The 18,372-nt window shown below is 36.4% G+C and overlaps 1 protein-coding gene across 2 annotated transcripts in view; it reads left to right on the top strand.

The window, feature by feature from the left end:
- The window catches only part of LOC120782530 (zinc finger protein 704), a 284,131-nt gene that overhangs the window by 256,352 nt on the left and 9,407 nt on the right, over window positions 1–18,372 (top strand). Inside the window, exon 5 of one of the 2 annotated variants that reach the window (XM_040114849.1) lies at window positions 10,766–10,819. The exons of the other annotated variant lie outside the window; for it this stretch is intronic. Within the exon in view, the coding sequence (XP_039970783.1) occupies window positions 10,766–10,819 (54 nt within the window). The remainder of the gene's footprint in view (window positions 1–10,765; window positions 10,820–18,372) is intronic. 2 annotated transcript variants of the gene reach the window in all.

The raw sequence follows: 18,372 nt of genomic DNA, 5'->3' as shown, positions 1-18,372 counted from the left end.
GATGGAAAGATATTGAAGCTGGTGCCGAGCGCGAAAGAAGTGCCAAAGCAAAGCGGTGGAGTGGATAGGTGTATGCTGCAAAGCAGTTGGTGGACTGCTTATAGACGCACATATATATGTATAGATATAAGTATGTACATTTGTACACATAAACTTATAACATAACTATTTATCTATCGGACTGTAATACCGGAAATCCCTAGGTTCACACGAATCGCACGCAACTTGCCGCAGTTGACAGTCGGGACGCAGTGTATGCTAACAGAGCAGCATACAAATACATATGTATATGTATGTACGAATTTTTTTATAAAAGAGTGGCAACAATGTAAGCTAGCAGCTGCGCAAATTGTTGGCTGACAAAAGGAAGTAAACTTGGGTATTGAAGCCATGTCTTTGAATTGAAATGAGAATTACACTTATGGAGTAGGTCGAAAAAATAGCTGTGAGCTCTAAGGCATTTACCGAAAACAAATTAAATCAAAAATAGGTCATCGAAATAAGTGATAACATTTTCAAGTTCGCTTTTTTATAAGTAATATTTAATTGTATTGGTGTTAAGAGGTGAAGCCAATCTAAAGCCATAAAAAGGTCTAACTTGGATAACTTATTCTGGGCATAAAGAAAGAAGAATGGAATTTTTCTCTTCCTGGCCTTATGGAACATACATTTGAAACATTTTATATTGACATTGTGATAATTATAATGGCAATCGCTGACTAATTCTTGAGAATTACCTTTATTTAGGGGGCCCTTGACGTGCAAGTGTGATTGTAAGAACTCGAAACAGCTGGAAATATAAAAACGGGATCATGGCATACATATGTACATATGTACATAAGATATGCTGATAAAGTACATCCGTGTAAAGCTCGTAAACAAAAGTTAGATTTTAAGCCGAACAGTAGATTGTTGCTTTGAAGCTTAGTTACCGAGTAACTTTGTCGCCTGATTGAATAATGACGTTACGACCCTAAAGCGTACTTTAAGCCAAAACAAATTCGATAATTTCTAATTTATATTTCGTCATATAAGAACAAGACTTTTAACCCCATAATTATCTAAAAATCAGAAAATTGCGGATTGCACTTAGTTCAAATACTCTTATCGATATGGCAACACTGCCTTTCTGCTATTTGTTGTTGCGCCTCAAATTGACTTAGTACGCATAAATTAATTACTGAAACGTCAAATCACCAGATATTTGTTTATTTTAAAAAGTTTCAGCAATTCATTCGTCATTTGATCTATTTTGGCAGCTCTCAGTTTACTATCGTCTGGTCGTGCACACACAGTCATAGTTTCAATTAGAATTAGAGCGAAAGCTGCACTAACGGTATAATTTCATTGAACCCGCTATGTCACGAAACACGCCCGATAAGTCAGTTCATGTGTGTGTTCATATTTTAATTTTATTTTGTTGTTGTTGAATTGTTGTTGTCGCCTTTGTCGTGTCAACACTTTGGCGAGCATTTTAGTTATTATTTCGTAGATGCTATTGTTGTTGTTCTTGCTATTTGTTCAAAATCCGTTCATTGCCATTTCACTTTTTTGCTTATCAGGCAACAACCCCGGTGTTTATTTTGAATTGCGTAGTCGCTTTTTTATTTTGTATATTTCCTTCCTCATTGAACTCGACTAAAAGCACAGGCAGACGACAAGCACTACTCCATAGACGTCCACACGTACACACCTACATGTAGTGGTATGTAAATATTAACAGGCATATAGTGGAAGCGTGACTACATACATACATATATACCACAATGTAGTTCGTGAGCTTATTTGTGTCCGCTTGTGATCTAGCATTTAGTTTCGGAACAAAGTAACAATTTTACATTTTAAACTTAAAATGTGATTAAGAAGCACATCTCTAAAGCTCCGACGCCCCGTACTTGCTCATTGTTGCTTTAATTGTTTGTTTCTTCACGTCTAAGCAGTACTGTCGCACTAATGATAAGTATGGGCTCACATATATATGTATGTATAATGTACTGTTGACTAAACTAGCGGTTACTGTTGTTGTTGAAAAGGTAACTGTTACTGCCAAGCTGTGACGTCAGAGTAAATAGGAATACACGTTAAAATTATTTACATTTATTGCCAAAACTTGACATTTTAATTCCTGTATTTATACAACTACTTTCTAACCAAGAAACCCTTAGGCTGCATACAGAGTGGCGAACGGATTAAGTTACATACATATGTATATTTTGAGTAATTATCGGCCAGAAAATAGTAATTCCAAGTTATTTTGATGGTAATTAAATAGTAATTGGGAAGCAGAATTGCCAACTATAGCAGAAAGGGAAACGGAAAACATTGCGTATTGTAATTGAGAAGAAACGAAAATCATAATTTTGAAAATATTAAAGCAGAATTACCAGCTAAGCAGAGAGTTCGAGATCTTTCTACTTGATCGTTTTTATACTACATACATACATATGTATGTATGTTTGCAACTTGCATACTTCTCTATTGAGGGGTGGTGTTCAGCAAAATCAGATACCAGAATCGCCCACCGACTAGCAGAACACTGCAGTGTCTTCCAGGCGTAGATCACAGCAGTTAAAGAAAAAATCCTAAGAAAAAGGGTGCCTACAAGAAGAAACATATTTATATAAACAGCTATCCAAGCGACTTTAAAATCACTAAAGTCTCTTAGAGTTAGTTTATTGCATCGAAGAAAGTGAACATCCTATTTCAAAATAAAGCTGCAATGAGTTTCAGGACACAGTGATGTTCCTGGTAACTGTGACACAGCTGAATTAACCAGAGCTGGCGCCAGCCTACAATTAGACTTCCATAAAAAGGTAATATATGTAAGTATATGACTCAGCGTACTTGTTGATATTTAATCAACAATCATGTTATAGATATAGCTGAGTCTTTATGGAGACTATCCCTGATTTTCTCAACCAGCAGACAAGCATGGAATGAATGGAATATGGGCCAAACATGCCGACTATTAAAATTAAAAAGTAATGATATATGAACTCTAGTAGGGGTCTGACTGGTCTCTGTCTTATTGGCAGACATGCCAGAATTATTACAGTAGCTGCCGTTAGGTAGAAGGAGAAGCTTCTGTAAAATATTTTCTATGCGAATGCAAGGCTTTATATACATAGGAAAATATTTATAACTCTCTGCCAAAGATTTCTTGGCGATATCTTGGAAGTTGCACGTATAAAGCTCTCTGAGTAGATGAACTTCATCAAGAGTACAGGATGGGCACACACAGCGCAATAGCGAGGATATAGTAGAGTGATATGATTTTAGTCCCGGTGGTTCCAACTCTCCCCATGAACTAAATGCCATCTTATATCAAAGGCGTTTAATGCACACACACTCTTTCCGTCGACTGTTATCTTATCAGGAAACATTCACATTTGTTCTAATTATTATTTCTGGTTGCGTAGCGGATATTATAATAGATTTCAAATGCAATAAAAACTACAAAATTGTTTATTGGTTGCGACCGCAAAGCGAATTATCAGCACCTGAGGTGGTTGTAAATAAACACGCCAACAAAGCGCACCCTCCTTCTCGCCCGCGCATTGACGAACGTTGTTTTTGTGGCACTGAGCGCGAGGCTTGCAGTAGTTATTTGTCTAATGTCTGCTATAAGTATGCGCTTGTGTTTATCTATGCGTTTGCATGTGTGTGTGTGAGTACTTTTGGGGTCATTGTCACCAAGGTCGTTTCGCCGGGTAACAGCGTTCTCATTGTCATTACCATTACCATTGTCAAGTGCATTAATGCTGTTATTCGATTGGCGTTGGCGTTATTTCAACGCTGTTCCGCCGCTGCCGCTTTTCTACTCGCGCATATGTATATGTACATATGTATGTATGTTGCTGCGCTTTACTATTTGAACTGGCTGTCAGAAAATGCGAAATTTTTATTGCTGCGCTCGCACCGCCTATTCGCCAGTTCAGCTGGTACGTACACACACACACGCGCAAATGTTAGTTCACTTCCTAAGCGGCGCATGCATATTTAGTATGCACAAATTTCAGCGGCCAAATGCTCAGACTTGCACTTTTCGCTGTCGGAATGTTTGTAAGTCCGTGTGTATGTTGGTATGTATGTAAATATAAACACGTAATGCATTTGTTGTTTGTTTTCGCGAGCATTACTTAAGCGGCCATAAAATCTACATATATGCATATGCATGTCTATGCAGTTATATAAGCATGTAAGCATCGCTGTCTAAGTGTGTATGTTTGTTTGTATGTATTGTAGCATGTGTTCTAAGCAGTTTTGCGGTGAATGCCCAAGCAGGCAATTTCCGCGCGAATTTAGTGAAATTGATGACCTTCAACTTGGCGGCGTCGGCTAACGAACTGCCCGGCTGTAGTTTGCAATAAAAGTCAACAACAACAAGTGTATTGCCATATTAATTGTACACATTCACACATTGCGACGTTCACAGCTAGATAGAGATTAATGATTTCTTATTGTTGTTGTTGTTGGCTATCTTATGACACATTTCACACGCTATCGCCATTACAATACCCGCTCCAAAGTAAATATGCATTTTAATTGAACGAGCGTGCATATTTACCAATTTTTTAGAATTACAATAATTACAACAACAGCGCAAAGTTATTTTGTAAAGAAAGTATCGCGTAAGCCTTAGGTTGTTGAAGGCAGTTTTACACAAGCTCTTATTGAATTAGAAATACAATTGGGGATTTGCTCCAACCATCTATGCATACGAGTATAAGGCTGGATTTGCAAAAACTTTACGCAATTAATTTTATTGCTTCACCCAATACTTAGTTTTAGTAGTTCGATTCATGACCGGATCAAAATACCAGCTATATTCGTTGTCATATAGCTGTTTGCTTATAGATGAGGTCTACGACTTCAGCTCTACACTTAGCAAAGACCAAACTGGTAAAAAAATAACCTCCGCTAAACTGTCGGGCTAGAGCATACACTCTTTGGCTTTCCAAGACAACTCGAACAAGTTTTTACTCGTTACAGCCTACAAGCAGTTAACTGCTGACGAATTTCAACTGCTACGAAAAACAGTTTCGAATAATAACAAACCTCTTGGTGGTGTTGCAATTGTTGTAATTTTGCAATTTGAAAATATCTAGAAAGTATGCTTTCTGCGCACTTAACTTCCGGCTCAAAGCCTATACACCTCGGCAATACGAAACAAGCAGATAAGAAATGAAGCGGTGAAGCAACATGTGAATAGGTATGTACATATGAGTTTTGGCTTGCGCGCCACATTGTGTCATACAGATAATGTAGAAATAAGAAGTTCGAAGTTGTCACTTCGCAGCTATGATGCAATTAAATGGCGACGGTTGTGGGACCTTTCTACATTACTCAATTATTTTAGGTGCTATGTAAGCTTATTTACATGATTGCATATTCCATGCGCAGGAAAATTAGCCAAGCTATTTGATTAATATTAACATGCTATATTATTTTAATTCGAATTAATGTTAACGATTTTTTTTTAACTCGAAATCCATAAATATGCACTGAAGAAGTTGTGCAAGCGAAAAGACATAATTCTCCTTCCCGTCGATTACGCTTGCTGCGTAAAATAAATTCTCTGTTGTCGTTCATTGAACCCACGACGCACTTTCGACGCTGGTGCCACCGACCGCTCGGCCATTGCAATGCGGTAGCCCCACAGTTTAGTCACCCTTAGCCAACCTGATTTTGCCTGGCAGAGGCTAAAAGCACGCTTATATTAACAATGCGGCGAAATTGAAACCGAAAAATCAGGTTAATGCATTTTCGCTGTTTGTGGCTTCGAGTACAAAACTCTATGTTTTTTCCTTTTGTAATTTTTAATTTCATTTTAATACTTCTGAACTGACATTAGTCACGTACGAGAATGCCAAAGGCATATCCGCAGCTCTGTCGGCGTTTTGTAATATTGAATTGCACTCACAAGCACATGCATATGTATATCTGTATGCATGTGTGTGATATGAAAAAACAACTTCATAGCTGCTTTGCCGAGATGTGGCGCCAACTTACTTCGATAGGGTAAGTCCAAAAATAACAATAACATTTTTTAATAATTACAATGTAAAGCTACTGACGCCTCCACACCGTCTGCGCTGGGTCAACCGTAAATTTGTTAGAGTTCAATAAGCCGCAAAAACCATAATTGGATTCTAGGTGCAAAACCGCCGACAGTCGCAGCGCAGTCACTACCATATAAATAATATGTTGCGTGCTGCTTTTCAACCCAGCCGCTACAGCGCCCTTTAACAGTCTAAATTTGGTTCCAACTCAGCCCTCGTTATTTTTTCATATTTTGTACGCACTTGTGCCCTTCAAACAAATTCGCCTACGAGCCCGTGTAATTCCTAAGCAAAAATTATTGTCGAAAAAATCGGCGGCGTCTCTGCTCTTATCTGTGTGTGTGTGAACGCAATTCCTTGCCGCTGTTCGTTGTCCCGCACGAAATCAGCACTCGTATGTTCGTCGGTTCATTTGCCTCGTCATGATAACCTTCAATAACTGTCTAGACGTTCGCCGTTATACGCTGCATTAGTTATTTTCCAAATTGTGCGAATTGTCACACACAGATTGCGTATACGCACTGTAGTACTAGGCAATTTTTAAAAGCTCACAAGAGTGTATGTGTGTTGTATATGTTTGTATGTGTGCTCATCAAAGCATATAGGCACCAGCCAACGATGTCGGTCATAAAGATTATTCAACTTTCAAACGTTACGTCGTTCTTTGCACAAACGTCAAGGTCAAGGCGCCGGCCGGCAGGCCATTTACCCAAGAAATTGCAAAACCAAATATATAAACTTTTGAGACCGGAAAATTTGCAAGTTGTTATGCAAAAACAATTGGTCTGCAGAGTAGTCATACTCGTGCGCGTATAAATTGCATTTTTGTAACGCCTTGAATTCCAACTTTTCTTTAAAACTATCTGTCTTCTTAATATTCAAAATATTACTCAAATAATATATTCCATACCGAAAATTCGGCATACTTCTGGCGTACTCCCAGCCTATTGACATAGTCTCATTTATCCTAGCAACCAGGAACGGCATATAGCCGTCACCCTTGAGGTCATGACAAATGTCAAAGGGCATGAAAGCGGTCATGACACCTCCAAGGCAGACACAGTCAACGGCAGCTATGAATTGCCTCATTAAATCAATTCCATTACCGAAACCCTCTTCGCCCAGCGCGGAGCAACTACTTATTCATAAGCATAATTTAGCGTCTGCTTGTATGTCGCAAACGCATTCCTGCGGCAGTTGCAAACGCCCGTGAGTGAAGTAGTATTTTGCGCCAGACACATTTTCGAGGCCAAAAAACGACCTTGTATTTTACGCAACTCACCAACTCAAACACACGTCGCTTTTCGCTTTCATTTCGGCCACAGCTGTCGGGACTCCGCACTCGATACTCCGTGCTCGGCACAGGAGGTGCATGACACTACAGCCGTATACCATTCAAAGTGCCAAAATTCCTAAAAATTCTCCATTGACTTCGTCTGTGCCTGCCATCTGAACTCACACGCGCATTGATCCTTCGACGTTTGTCCTTGAATTCGAACGTTGGCACGCAATTGCCTGCGAACGAAGCTTTCAGCGGCTATTGGCCCGTACCTTAAAGCTCGTTTGTCTGCAGCAGAAGCTTTATGGATGACTAAGCTCTTCTAGATGCCGACGAGTGTACTTGTATAAAAATGTGTAGGCCAAACTTTTTTAACGAGTTCGGCTACAGCAATACAAATGATAAGTCTCAACGTCTGCCACATTCTGCCTACTCTACATGTTATGTTTAAATATTTGCTTGCTTCTGTCTGTGACGCGTCGTTTCTGCGTGTCTGCGGAGGAAAAGGTTAAGCGCCTCGTTTCCTTCGAACGTAGACTAAACTGTACATATCCTACATTAAGGCGCCACCATTACTACATAGCAGAGAACTGCAACGTGTAATAAATTTTTGTTTATACTTAAGTATTGATCCGTTACTCTGTCTGATTCTGTCAGTTCGGTTCATGTACACGCAGCGAACCGTTTGTCTTCAAATCAGCGATAGAGAACAACTTTGAATCGTTCGCATCAGCAGAAAATACCCGAATTGATGCCAACTCATGCTTCAATGATTGAAATGACCGACAGCGTTCGGTTTGTATTCCATCCCCTCACACATACTCTAGTGCACTTCTGTTCTATTTCAAATACATAAGTATGTTTGTATACACATGTATGTATGTATATACATATGTTACATGTATAATGGAAATTTCATCGAGTACATACATACATCAAATGTATGTATATATCTATGTACGTTCTTGATGGAATTGCCATTGTTTACGCTTCGAAAATTTGTAACAAGCGCACATTTTCAAAGCTGGTACATTTTTTGCCACACATGATTCAAATCAGTCCAGCAGAAAATTGTTGTTGTTTGCTGTACTCATAGATTTACCCATAGATTTACTCGTAGATTTACTTACAGTTTATCCAAAGTTTCACATCAATTCAAACAATCGTCGCAACGCTATGACCTGACATGATACGATCATGATTGCCGAAGAACAGATTGTTCGTGTTGCATCAGCTCGGTTGACGCTGGCGATTACTCGATTTGATAAACAATGTTGTCTATGCGAAACTGAATTGATTTGATTGTGTTTTTGACACGTCTGTTTGTTCTGATTTTATCATACTCGCTGCAGCTCTCTGCTGCTCTATACATTAAGGTGTTTCTATTATGGCTTGTGTGCGTTTGTCTTTTATGACCACCAAGTGTACGTAATGCACCCACTGCTCGTTGCATAGCATAAATACTTACGACAGACTGCCTACGTAAGAGTTACGCTTCTGCCCGCAAAACTCGTATCTACTGGGCTTTCGAACTTTCGCTTGTGCACGCTTTGCGAAAAAAGCGTAGGTGACGCTAGCAACACATATTCTTTCAACTAAGTTAGTGGGGGTTCCTGCCTGCGTGGGCTGTTGTGTTATTGTAGCAACGACATTGCGTGCAGCGATGTCAATGTCAATGTCAATGCCGCTGATAAATGATTAACAGAAGGCTTATGCTTCCTGCATACGATTGATTGGGCTCATGAGTAATGAGCTTGATACGCACGAAACAAATTTCTTAAACAAAGCGCAGCGTTTTGTATAAAATTCCTCACTTTTATGTTTCATTGATGAGATTTGAAATTATTTCTATTAGCTTCTCGGATCTTAAAATTCTTTTTAGCCGAGCTTTCCATAATAAGTCTTCATACTTAAATTGCCACTTGCTTGCTCAGTTTAAATACATATAAGTGCGCCTCTGTTGTGCAACTTGACGCCTACGAAGACATGCCTACGCAATGATTTCAATTTTACACCTTCGCTATTTTGCGTGTTGGTGTTCGTGACGTCAGTTAGACTCCTGCCACAGTTTGAATTGAATATAATTCTATTCAAGAACCCAAGAAATAAATCACCCACGTATACATTATACTATATTCCACGCATTCCCTCATATATTAAAAAAAAACATATGTTTTTTATAATTTAATAAAATGTGTTCATATTTTTTCAATATCAGTCTGTCTCCGACGAGCGGCCGCATGTCATCAACCCTTTCTCCTTTAATTTAATACCTTTTATAGTTCTCGCATTTTTTGATTAATTGCATGTACACGAAACGGCATTCATTAACTTAAAATTACTTTCCCACCTTCTCCTCAGTTTCTCTTGTCTCGGCAGATTTCGGTTGTTTACGCTTTGACTCATATTAAATTGCATTCGCCATTTAGTTAATTAGCACTCGCTTGATTTTAATTGAGAACAAAAGCAACGACACACAATTATTGCTGCGATTACATTAAAATATATCCGATTACAACATTTTTGGTATTATTATAATTTTGTTTTTTGTTTTTACCTACCACCATTAGTTAATTAATAAATTAATATACTAACAACAATTATTATTATTTTTTAAGAAATCAGTAACTTCTGGAAAATCAGTGTAAATAAAAACAGATAAAATTATGTTTTTAGTTTTAGTTTTTTAAATACAAAACAATGTATTGCTTGCTTCGAAATTTCGCAAACTCGAGTTCAGCCTCAGTTCACAGTCGCACGTCTGAAAAGAAGAATGATAAATCATGATAAGAGAGAAATTGAATATAATTGTAGTTATTTTTTTTGGTATAAGAAATCTCCAAAATCACTCAGAATGTCTGTGGGTATTTTATTACAAACATTTAAATCTCAAAAATGCCTACGACAATTATGGAATTATTAAAGTTATGGCTGATTCACACACAAATTTTGCTAGGCTTTCATTCTGACATATCCTTTGCTTTCTTTACTTCGTTTTTAAAATATGAATTGGCAAGCAAAGCATTAAAAATTGTTTTTGAATGATCCTTAGAATCTCAATTGTTTTCCCCTCACTCAACGTTCGCATTTATAACAGCCAAAATTATTCTAAATCACCATAACTGAATAAAACAGTACAGCAACTGAATTTGGATTACTGAGAACGAGTTTTAAAGGTTTATTATCAAAATTTAATCAAATTGAGTAGAGATTATGTTACAAATACATAATGAGGTTTCAAAATGAGCCTTTATTTTAACTGCTGTACCGCAACCTCTCTATTAGTGACAACGCAAAACGAAATAATTTTTGTACTATAAGTTTTTATATCTAACTTCATTGGTAAATTTCACACAATGTATCATACTTACAATAACCAAATTATGTCCCAATTCACATATTTTCTCATTTCCTTCATTTTCAGGTAAGTCCCTTTGAAGTCAGTACAGAAGTTCAGCAAATAGGATCTCAATTTAACGTAAGTCAAAGCATTCGTAATCGAAATTCAGCATGAAATTAAACAACTTGACTTAAGCCAGCGCAAACAATACAATTTTTGGCTTCACGAGTTGCCACGAAAGTAAATATTTTGCGCCGAAATAAGGAAACACAATTTTGCACCACATATTCGGTTTACAGTTAAATTATGACTTTCCATTTCTGTTAATTTCGAAAATTGGCGACGGTGTGTTTTAAGCTATCTTATGAAAAGCAAAGACAGCGAAAAACGCAGCAAATAATTTTAGTGGCACATTAAGGCAGCAGTGGAAAATGCAAAGCGAGTTGGCCAACACAACAGCTCCATTAACTGCAACTCGATTTGGTTTAACCATTGCGGCCCGATTTTATTGCATTTCATTGCTCTGCAGTTCAATTCAATGCTCTGTGCGCTTCGTTTCAGTTCAATTCGCCTCTTTCTCTTCACGTGAAATGTAATTCGTGCGCGCAAATGTCGATTACAATGGGAAATTACATGAAATTAATGTTTCTCCATTGCACCCATTCCAGTTTGTTGGGCGGCGGTGTGGGCACAGCGCACACACACCTACACAATCATTTAAGTGGACGGAATTCACTGGCAAATCACCGGCAGCCAGTGATTCCAGCTCCAGACAACTGTACGACTGGTGAAATTTTCGAGGAGTAAACGCGATTTCGCACGAATAAACGACGCAAATGTAATTGGGCACACTCCAAGTCTAAAATTATTCGAACATAGCTGCCACCACCCCACAAATGGTTTCTTAAGCGAACTTCTTACACTTCACTGCAATCTTTGCGCTTTTTTCTAATTTCTTTTCTGAAAACGGAATTAATCGGGTCATGTCTTGCAAATGTTTGATATGCGAAATGACTAAACATTTTTACTAGAGAATTGTTTACAATACTTTTTTATGATTTACCTGCTATGGCGTGGAGTCAATTCGTAAATCTCCGCCAAGTAAAATGCATTAAGTTATAAATGAAAACTTGTTCCGTATAAATATTTTGAATGAAATATATCATACATGTTGTAAATATGTACTTACATATGTTATTACTCATACATGAGTCCAATATTTTTATCAAAGACAATGTAATACTTTTTAAAGCTACAAAAAGGTTTACTAGTATGAACATTCAAATTCATTAAACTGACCAACTTAGATACATAGTCACCGTTAAAAGTGAATTTATTTACACTCTGTACTCTCATTAAAAATTTTAATGATTTTACCTCAAAAAGTTACTCATACGCACTGTATTACCGTGAAGATGGTCTTGATAGAATGAAGTGTACTGGGACGGTTATTGCACTATTGATTTCGATCATTTCCTCTCCAGCAAAAAGCATTACAAAATATAAATCTCTAAAACTCTTTAATGTTAGCCATAAGACGGAGATCCTAAAAAACATATGTATAGATCTCATTTGAATTGAGTAACATTGCTTGTACATCCCTTCGTTTCAGTATTTTCGAAAACAAATTTATTTTTCTGCCCTTGTTCGTTTTTTTAAACTTACTTCTTTCAGCCTCCTTTATCCAAAATATGTTTTCTAAAACCTTTATAAAGCATTGCAATAGGTTTTTTGCTTAAATTTGCAGTAAGTTAACCCACTATAAATAAAATTAAACAAAGTGGCCCGATAAGAGTGCAAACTTTGACATAACCTTAAAGTATCAACAGGAAATTCATGTAATAACCAGCAACTGCTAAACAAAAACAACATATAACTAATTCGGAGGGAAAGTTAAGCAAGATGAGAGCAGATAACCATTTGTTGTAGCTACAGTTGAGAAAGGCGGATGCATGTTGCCCAAATTAAGGTTGACGTAAAAAGTTAAAGATTGCGTGCAGAAAGGCATGAGGGAAAGGAATTTATAATTCTTTTTCGTATGTAAGCTTTCTATAGAAAGTATTTTTCTAAAGAAAGGCTCAACATCATAGGTTGATATAGGAAAGATGTGAAAATTATTACTAAAGATACCCATTTGGAGCAAAGTCGCTCCAATAGCATTAATAATTGTATATATAATTAACTCTTGTATTTATGCTGAAACATAGAGTATGTAACTACATCAGCAAGGTAATCTATAGTCGCTTTCCAACCAAAACGTAGTAATAAAAAACCTTTTTAGTCGTAAAAATATTATACGATCTACCAAATGTCCAAAAAAATCATCTCTATTGAGACCCATATCAGAATTTATAAAAACCGTTAGCTGTTTAAACAGCATACAACTAGGCTGACAATTTCTCATTCAAAATCATACTTTTCAAGCATTTATACTTGTTAAACGGACTATTTAACATCATAATAATGAAAAAACGAAATATTTTGTTGTAATAAAAAGGAAATAAAAATAAATTTCCCAATATTAGAATAGAATTTATTCTTGAAAATAATACTTAGCAAGTAAAAATTTCGAACAGAAACGATTACAAAAGCAATGTGAGTATGTATAACAAATAGCATATGAATTTTATGTAAAGCGCAGATACATAAATCATAACTACTTAATGCACTTTAAAGCACTTTTCGAGGTCTGGGTTGAGGCATTGAATGATAGCAAACATACGAGTACATATGTATAACGTATGTGGGACAATTGAAATGTATATGTATCGCAATATAAGCTTAACTATGTACAAGTGCAACGTTATATGCTCAAATACATATGCTCGCTCACCACGCTGCAATGTGCTGTAAGCTGCTATAGCCGTGTATGCTGCTCACATGTACATAATGAATAAATTGCATTGTAAATATGCATGACCTGGTTTACTTTTCACGCCGCCCCGACGCGAAATGGACTGTGTCACGATGATGTTGCATGCAAAAAACGCTCAGTGGCGACACGGCCTTGCTAAATGCCACATTGTACGTTTGTATGTGTGGGTGTGTGGGTAGCAAAAACTCAGCAATTGGGTTAAATGCTTAAATGCAACATATACATATAGTAGCATATACACAAATATGTTGCATTAAAAATTGTGTACCTAGCAGAATAACATAAAACATACATTATTGGTCAAAGTAGTTCCCCTATGCTGAAAACTACATTGTGCAAAATGTTGAATGCAATAATTTCGCCGCACAAAAAATTGTGTAAACGCAGCATCCTTGCATGCAACACATAACGGCACACGCATTTATCACTTTCAAGGTGTGCATTGGTGTGCGTCACTTTGCTTTTGTGTGCTTTACCTTGACCGAATTCGCCAAACGAATTTGTGAGTAATTGCATAGCACCCACTGCTGCCCCAAATCTAGGCGCGCGCACACACATACACACACACAGCGTACACATTTTGCATCTGACATGCGTTTGGCAAGTGGAAGCTAAGGCTAGTTCCTACAGATAGTTTTTACCGTGAAAGTTTAGCTATACACTTTTGACTTTTTCCACAAACCGAGCATAACGCGCCGCTTCCCTCTGCGCGCTGGACCTTTGCACGACCTGACCCACTTTCGTATGCCATAGTTCACCTTGAGCATAAAGTGAGTGTGTGTGGCATGCAGCAAGCATACATACTATATAAAGTGCAGGCATATAAGCATTTATATACTAGCATAGCATATACAAATTCGTATATATGTATATTTGTATGTGTATGTGTGAATGCTTTTTGCAGCATTTCAAGGAAATTTATGCGAAGCCTTGTGGAGTGCCAGCATATACTGAAGAGCACATAATGCTTGTTGTTGCAATTATTGCATTTTTTCTCAAACCACCTGCCAGAAAAGCTGCGAAACTGGGTCATGCCAGCCACACACTAATGGCGAAAATTTCATTTCAATGCCAACGCATAATCGTCCTTCGAAAATACGCACACAAATCCACATTTAACAAACGCTTACGTGCATAAATTTAAATCTTTTCATTTATAATTTGACAAAGCATCTTTTTTTCAATGGAGTTCTTAAGCTTCCATTCCAATACCTTTTGTTTTTTACATCCGAAATTTGAAATAATATTACATCAATTAGACAAGCATAAATGTATATATAATATCTTAGCAACAAATATATATTTTTTGCAAGAAAGTGTAAAATAAGAAACTTCTTCAGCCCGCTGACTCGCTCGCTCGCTGACCAAATGCATCCTTAGTGTGCGCCTCTGTAGGTCAGCTGCTTTGATTGCACTTTCATGTTTGTTCCAGTTAAAGTTTCCTTTCTTCCTCCTAACGAACTTTGCTGACAATTGAAATGCGAAGCAGCTTAATAATTTAATTTTCTCAACTCATGTGTCTTTCCTTATGTTTCTTTGGTATTTTCTATTGGAAGTTCTCATTGTGGCCTCATACAGACCGCATAAAATATCCTCAAATGTCGCGCTTACTTAGATAATTTCTTTAAGGCGAGCTCTTTAATAAATCATTTATGCAATCGGCAATCTACTGTGCGCACTGCGCATATGTGCATGACGTTTTTTATTACTATAATGGAATTTTAAAAAATGTTTAAGAAAAATTATAAGTCACAATATATTTAAGAATTTTTTTTACTTGTTTTCTGTTAAAAATATATATATATGTGAGGAAATGTGGTTCATTTAAAGACAAGCATAACTCAGAAACAAACATAATGACTAAAAACTTCTGGGGTGGCCAAGCCAGACTGGGCCAAAAATTAAACTAAGCCCTTGTGGTATTTTCATGCAAGATACAACCCGCGAAACACTTGGAATAAACATTTCTAATTTAATTCCTAAACAAAGTTGAAATTGTGTTTATTACTTGTGTAATATTATTATTTTTAATTTATTTGTTTAGATGTACCAGAATTTTCTGAAAAAAATAAGCAATTTGAGATGTGTGTTTCACAGGATAAGAATTTTCTGAAAATTGTGATTTTATTAAAAAAGTTAAAAAAATAAGATTTTCGAGGGAACAGTGAATAGTGAGTGAAGGTGCATATATGGAGAATAATTTTTTCTGAGATCTGAAATTTAAAAATTTTAATTGTTAATTTTTTTAAATTTCAAAATGTATTTTAAATAAAATTCAAAAAAAAAAAAACATTACTCATTTTTTGTCCTGGTTTTAAAAAACATGTATATTAAAGAAATCAGTGAACCGTTATTTAGATTTCAACAACATATAAAAAAGGTGTTTGAAAAGGATATTCCAGTAGTACACAAAAACCATATTTTCTATAACAGTTTTTAGCTATAGACTTTTATTCAATTTAAAAAAGAAAATCATTTTTTTTACTCTTATTTTTTCTTCTTTAAATGAGTGTACAATAACTGTAATTTTGATTTCCATTAAAATCTTATTTACGTAAAAAAAAATAAATTTAGCACTTCTGAACATACATATAAAAGACATAAGTATGTATGCAGGGGAGTTCTTGCAACCCTCAAACTTTCACTGCCGTAAAACTGACCACTTGGCTACATTAAAGCAAATGCTGCAACCAAACAAAAAGCACAAAAAGCACAAAAAATCGATGACGGCCAAATGATGGAATCAAGTTAATAAACATTTTGACATGAATGAAATGAACTGTGTGGAAAGTCCTTAACAACTCAACACCTGCTTGTCATTTTCCCTTTCTAAAATATTATACACACACACTTACATAACTACAGAAAGCACAGCTTGTATATCAGCGTTTGCCGAAATGCTCACTTTCTCTTTTATGCGGGCTTTGTCGTCATGAAAGGTGCTCCGTTGACTGTATACTCGTTGTTACACACATATAGTATTTATAAACATGCATGCATATATTATGTACATAAATACCTATAAGCATATATATGCGTTTATGTAGATCTGGCAAGTTGTGGAAGTTGAGAAAGAATTTCCATCTGCACAATGGCTAACAAAAATTACATACCTATATATACATAGCTGCATAAATATTCATATATGTACATGTATATACATACTTATGTACATATGCTATTTGTAAGCTTATGACAAATATACATTTTCCAAAATTCCAGAACATATTTTGTAACACTTTCGAAATACGCAATTAATTTTACTAAAACTCTGCAATGCCAACGATTTTCCTGCTTTCTTGCCAGTGCATAAAACCTAAAGGCCGTATAAACGTTTGTGCCAAATCAATTGAATACCATTTACAAAATAAAACTCGCGAGTTTCACATTAAGCAAACAGGATTTTGCTCTGCATTTTCAAGCGGGAAGTTCACTACGAAACTCCTAAAGAGAGTATCTATTTGAAAGACTCTCTAACTTCTGAGAGCAGAATTTATTGCATGTGCACACATATGTATTTCAATTACTCCGCTGAATGTGAAAATGGAAAGTTGCTCATACGCACAAGCGCACCCTAATTCACAACTACTTGAAGCAGGGCATCAAAGGCAAATTAGAACTAACTCTAAAAAAACTAAAAGTCCATATTTTATGCGAGGTTTTGTATACTGTAGTTTTTTCAAAAAACAAAATCATCAAAGTTAATTTGTCTGGAGAATTAATGTCTGCATTAAAGTTGACGTTGAAAATTCTCGAAATTTTCACTTTACACAAAGTCTTAAACATGCATACAAAATTGAATAACTCCAAAAAATATCTACACACTCATAACTCCACTTCTACCCGTTGACCTAATTTCTCTCCGCATCCCCAAAACATAAGAAATGTGTCAGCATGCGCTCTCCTCTCACAAGGATTTTAATTTGAGCTCAAGCTAACAGTATTGCACTCTTAACTGAAATGCTCTACAATATGGATACACTCTTAAAGGTATGTTGCTTATCGAAAGGGAAATTAGTTGAGTACAAATAAAATTCTCTTCGTCATGCAAATCTGTAGCCTTCGGCGAACAGCCCTGCGCGGAGAGCATTTCTGATAACTTCATATTTTCGTGTGACTACCAGTATTTAGTACTTGTTTATGTTTTGACCTAAATATTTTCGGCAATGCACATACTATCATCCCTTACCAGTGCTCCGCCTGAAAGGGGAGGTTGAGTACTATTCGAGCACTTGGAAAGGGTCAACATTTAGCGGCACACATACCTACATACACATTTATGCTTTCAATTCTATTTGCTTTTGTCGTGAGCATAAATAACAGAAAGCCAGAAAGCAGTGAAAACAAAAGCAAAAGCGAAGTGGAGGGTGGAAAAGCGCAAGAAAAGAATTATTTCACTAACCTAGAATGCAATGGCTTCGAGCGTGGCAAGGCGGCGTTATGACCCTCGCACTGCGTGGGCTAGTGGACGTGTAATGCCGCCTATTGAAAGCCATGCGGCAATCAAAATAAATTGGGGAATAAGTTTAACGAGCACGGAATATAAGAATACAGATGAGATGGAGCATAGAAATACATGTGTATGATTGTGTGTGCGTTTTTTACGCTTTATGAATTCACTTTAGCGGAAGCGAATTTTTTACATTTTTGTGCATTGGATTCTTTAACGAAAAAGCAACACAAACATACACTCTTAAATATATGTGAAAATAAGCATAAATAACGTTTGAAACGCATTTTTTAAGAATATACTATATAAGCATGGCAACACTTTATGATTCTAAAAATTTGTAGTATCTAGTCAAACTCAAAATGG

The sequence above is a fragment of the Bactrocera tryoni genome, chromosome 1 (assembly GCF_016617805.1).
Source record: "Bactrocera tryoni isolate S06 chromosome 1, CSIRO_BtryS06_freeze2, whole genome shotgun sequence".
Classification (NCBI taxonomy): domain Eukaryota; kingdom Metazoa; phylum Arthropoda; class Insecta; order Diptera; family Tephritidae; genus Bactrocera; species Bactrocera tryoni.
Note: the sequence above shows the minus strand (reverse complement) of the source record. Positions and strands in the feature narration are given on the sequence as shown.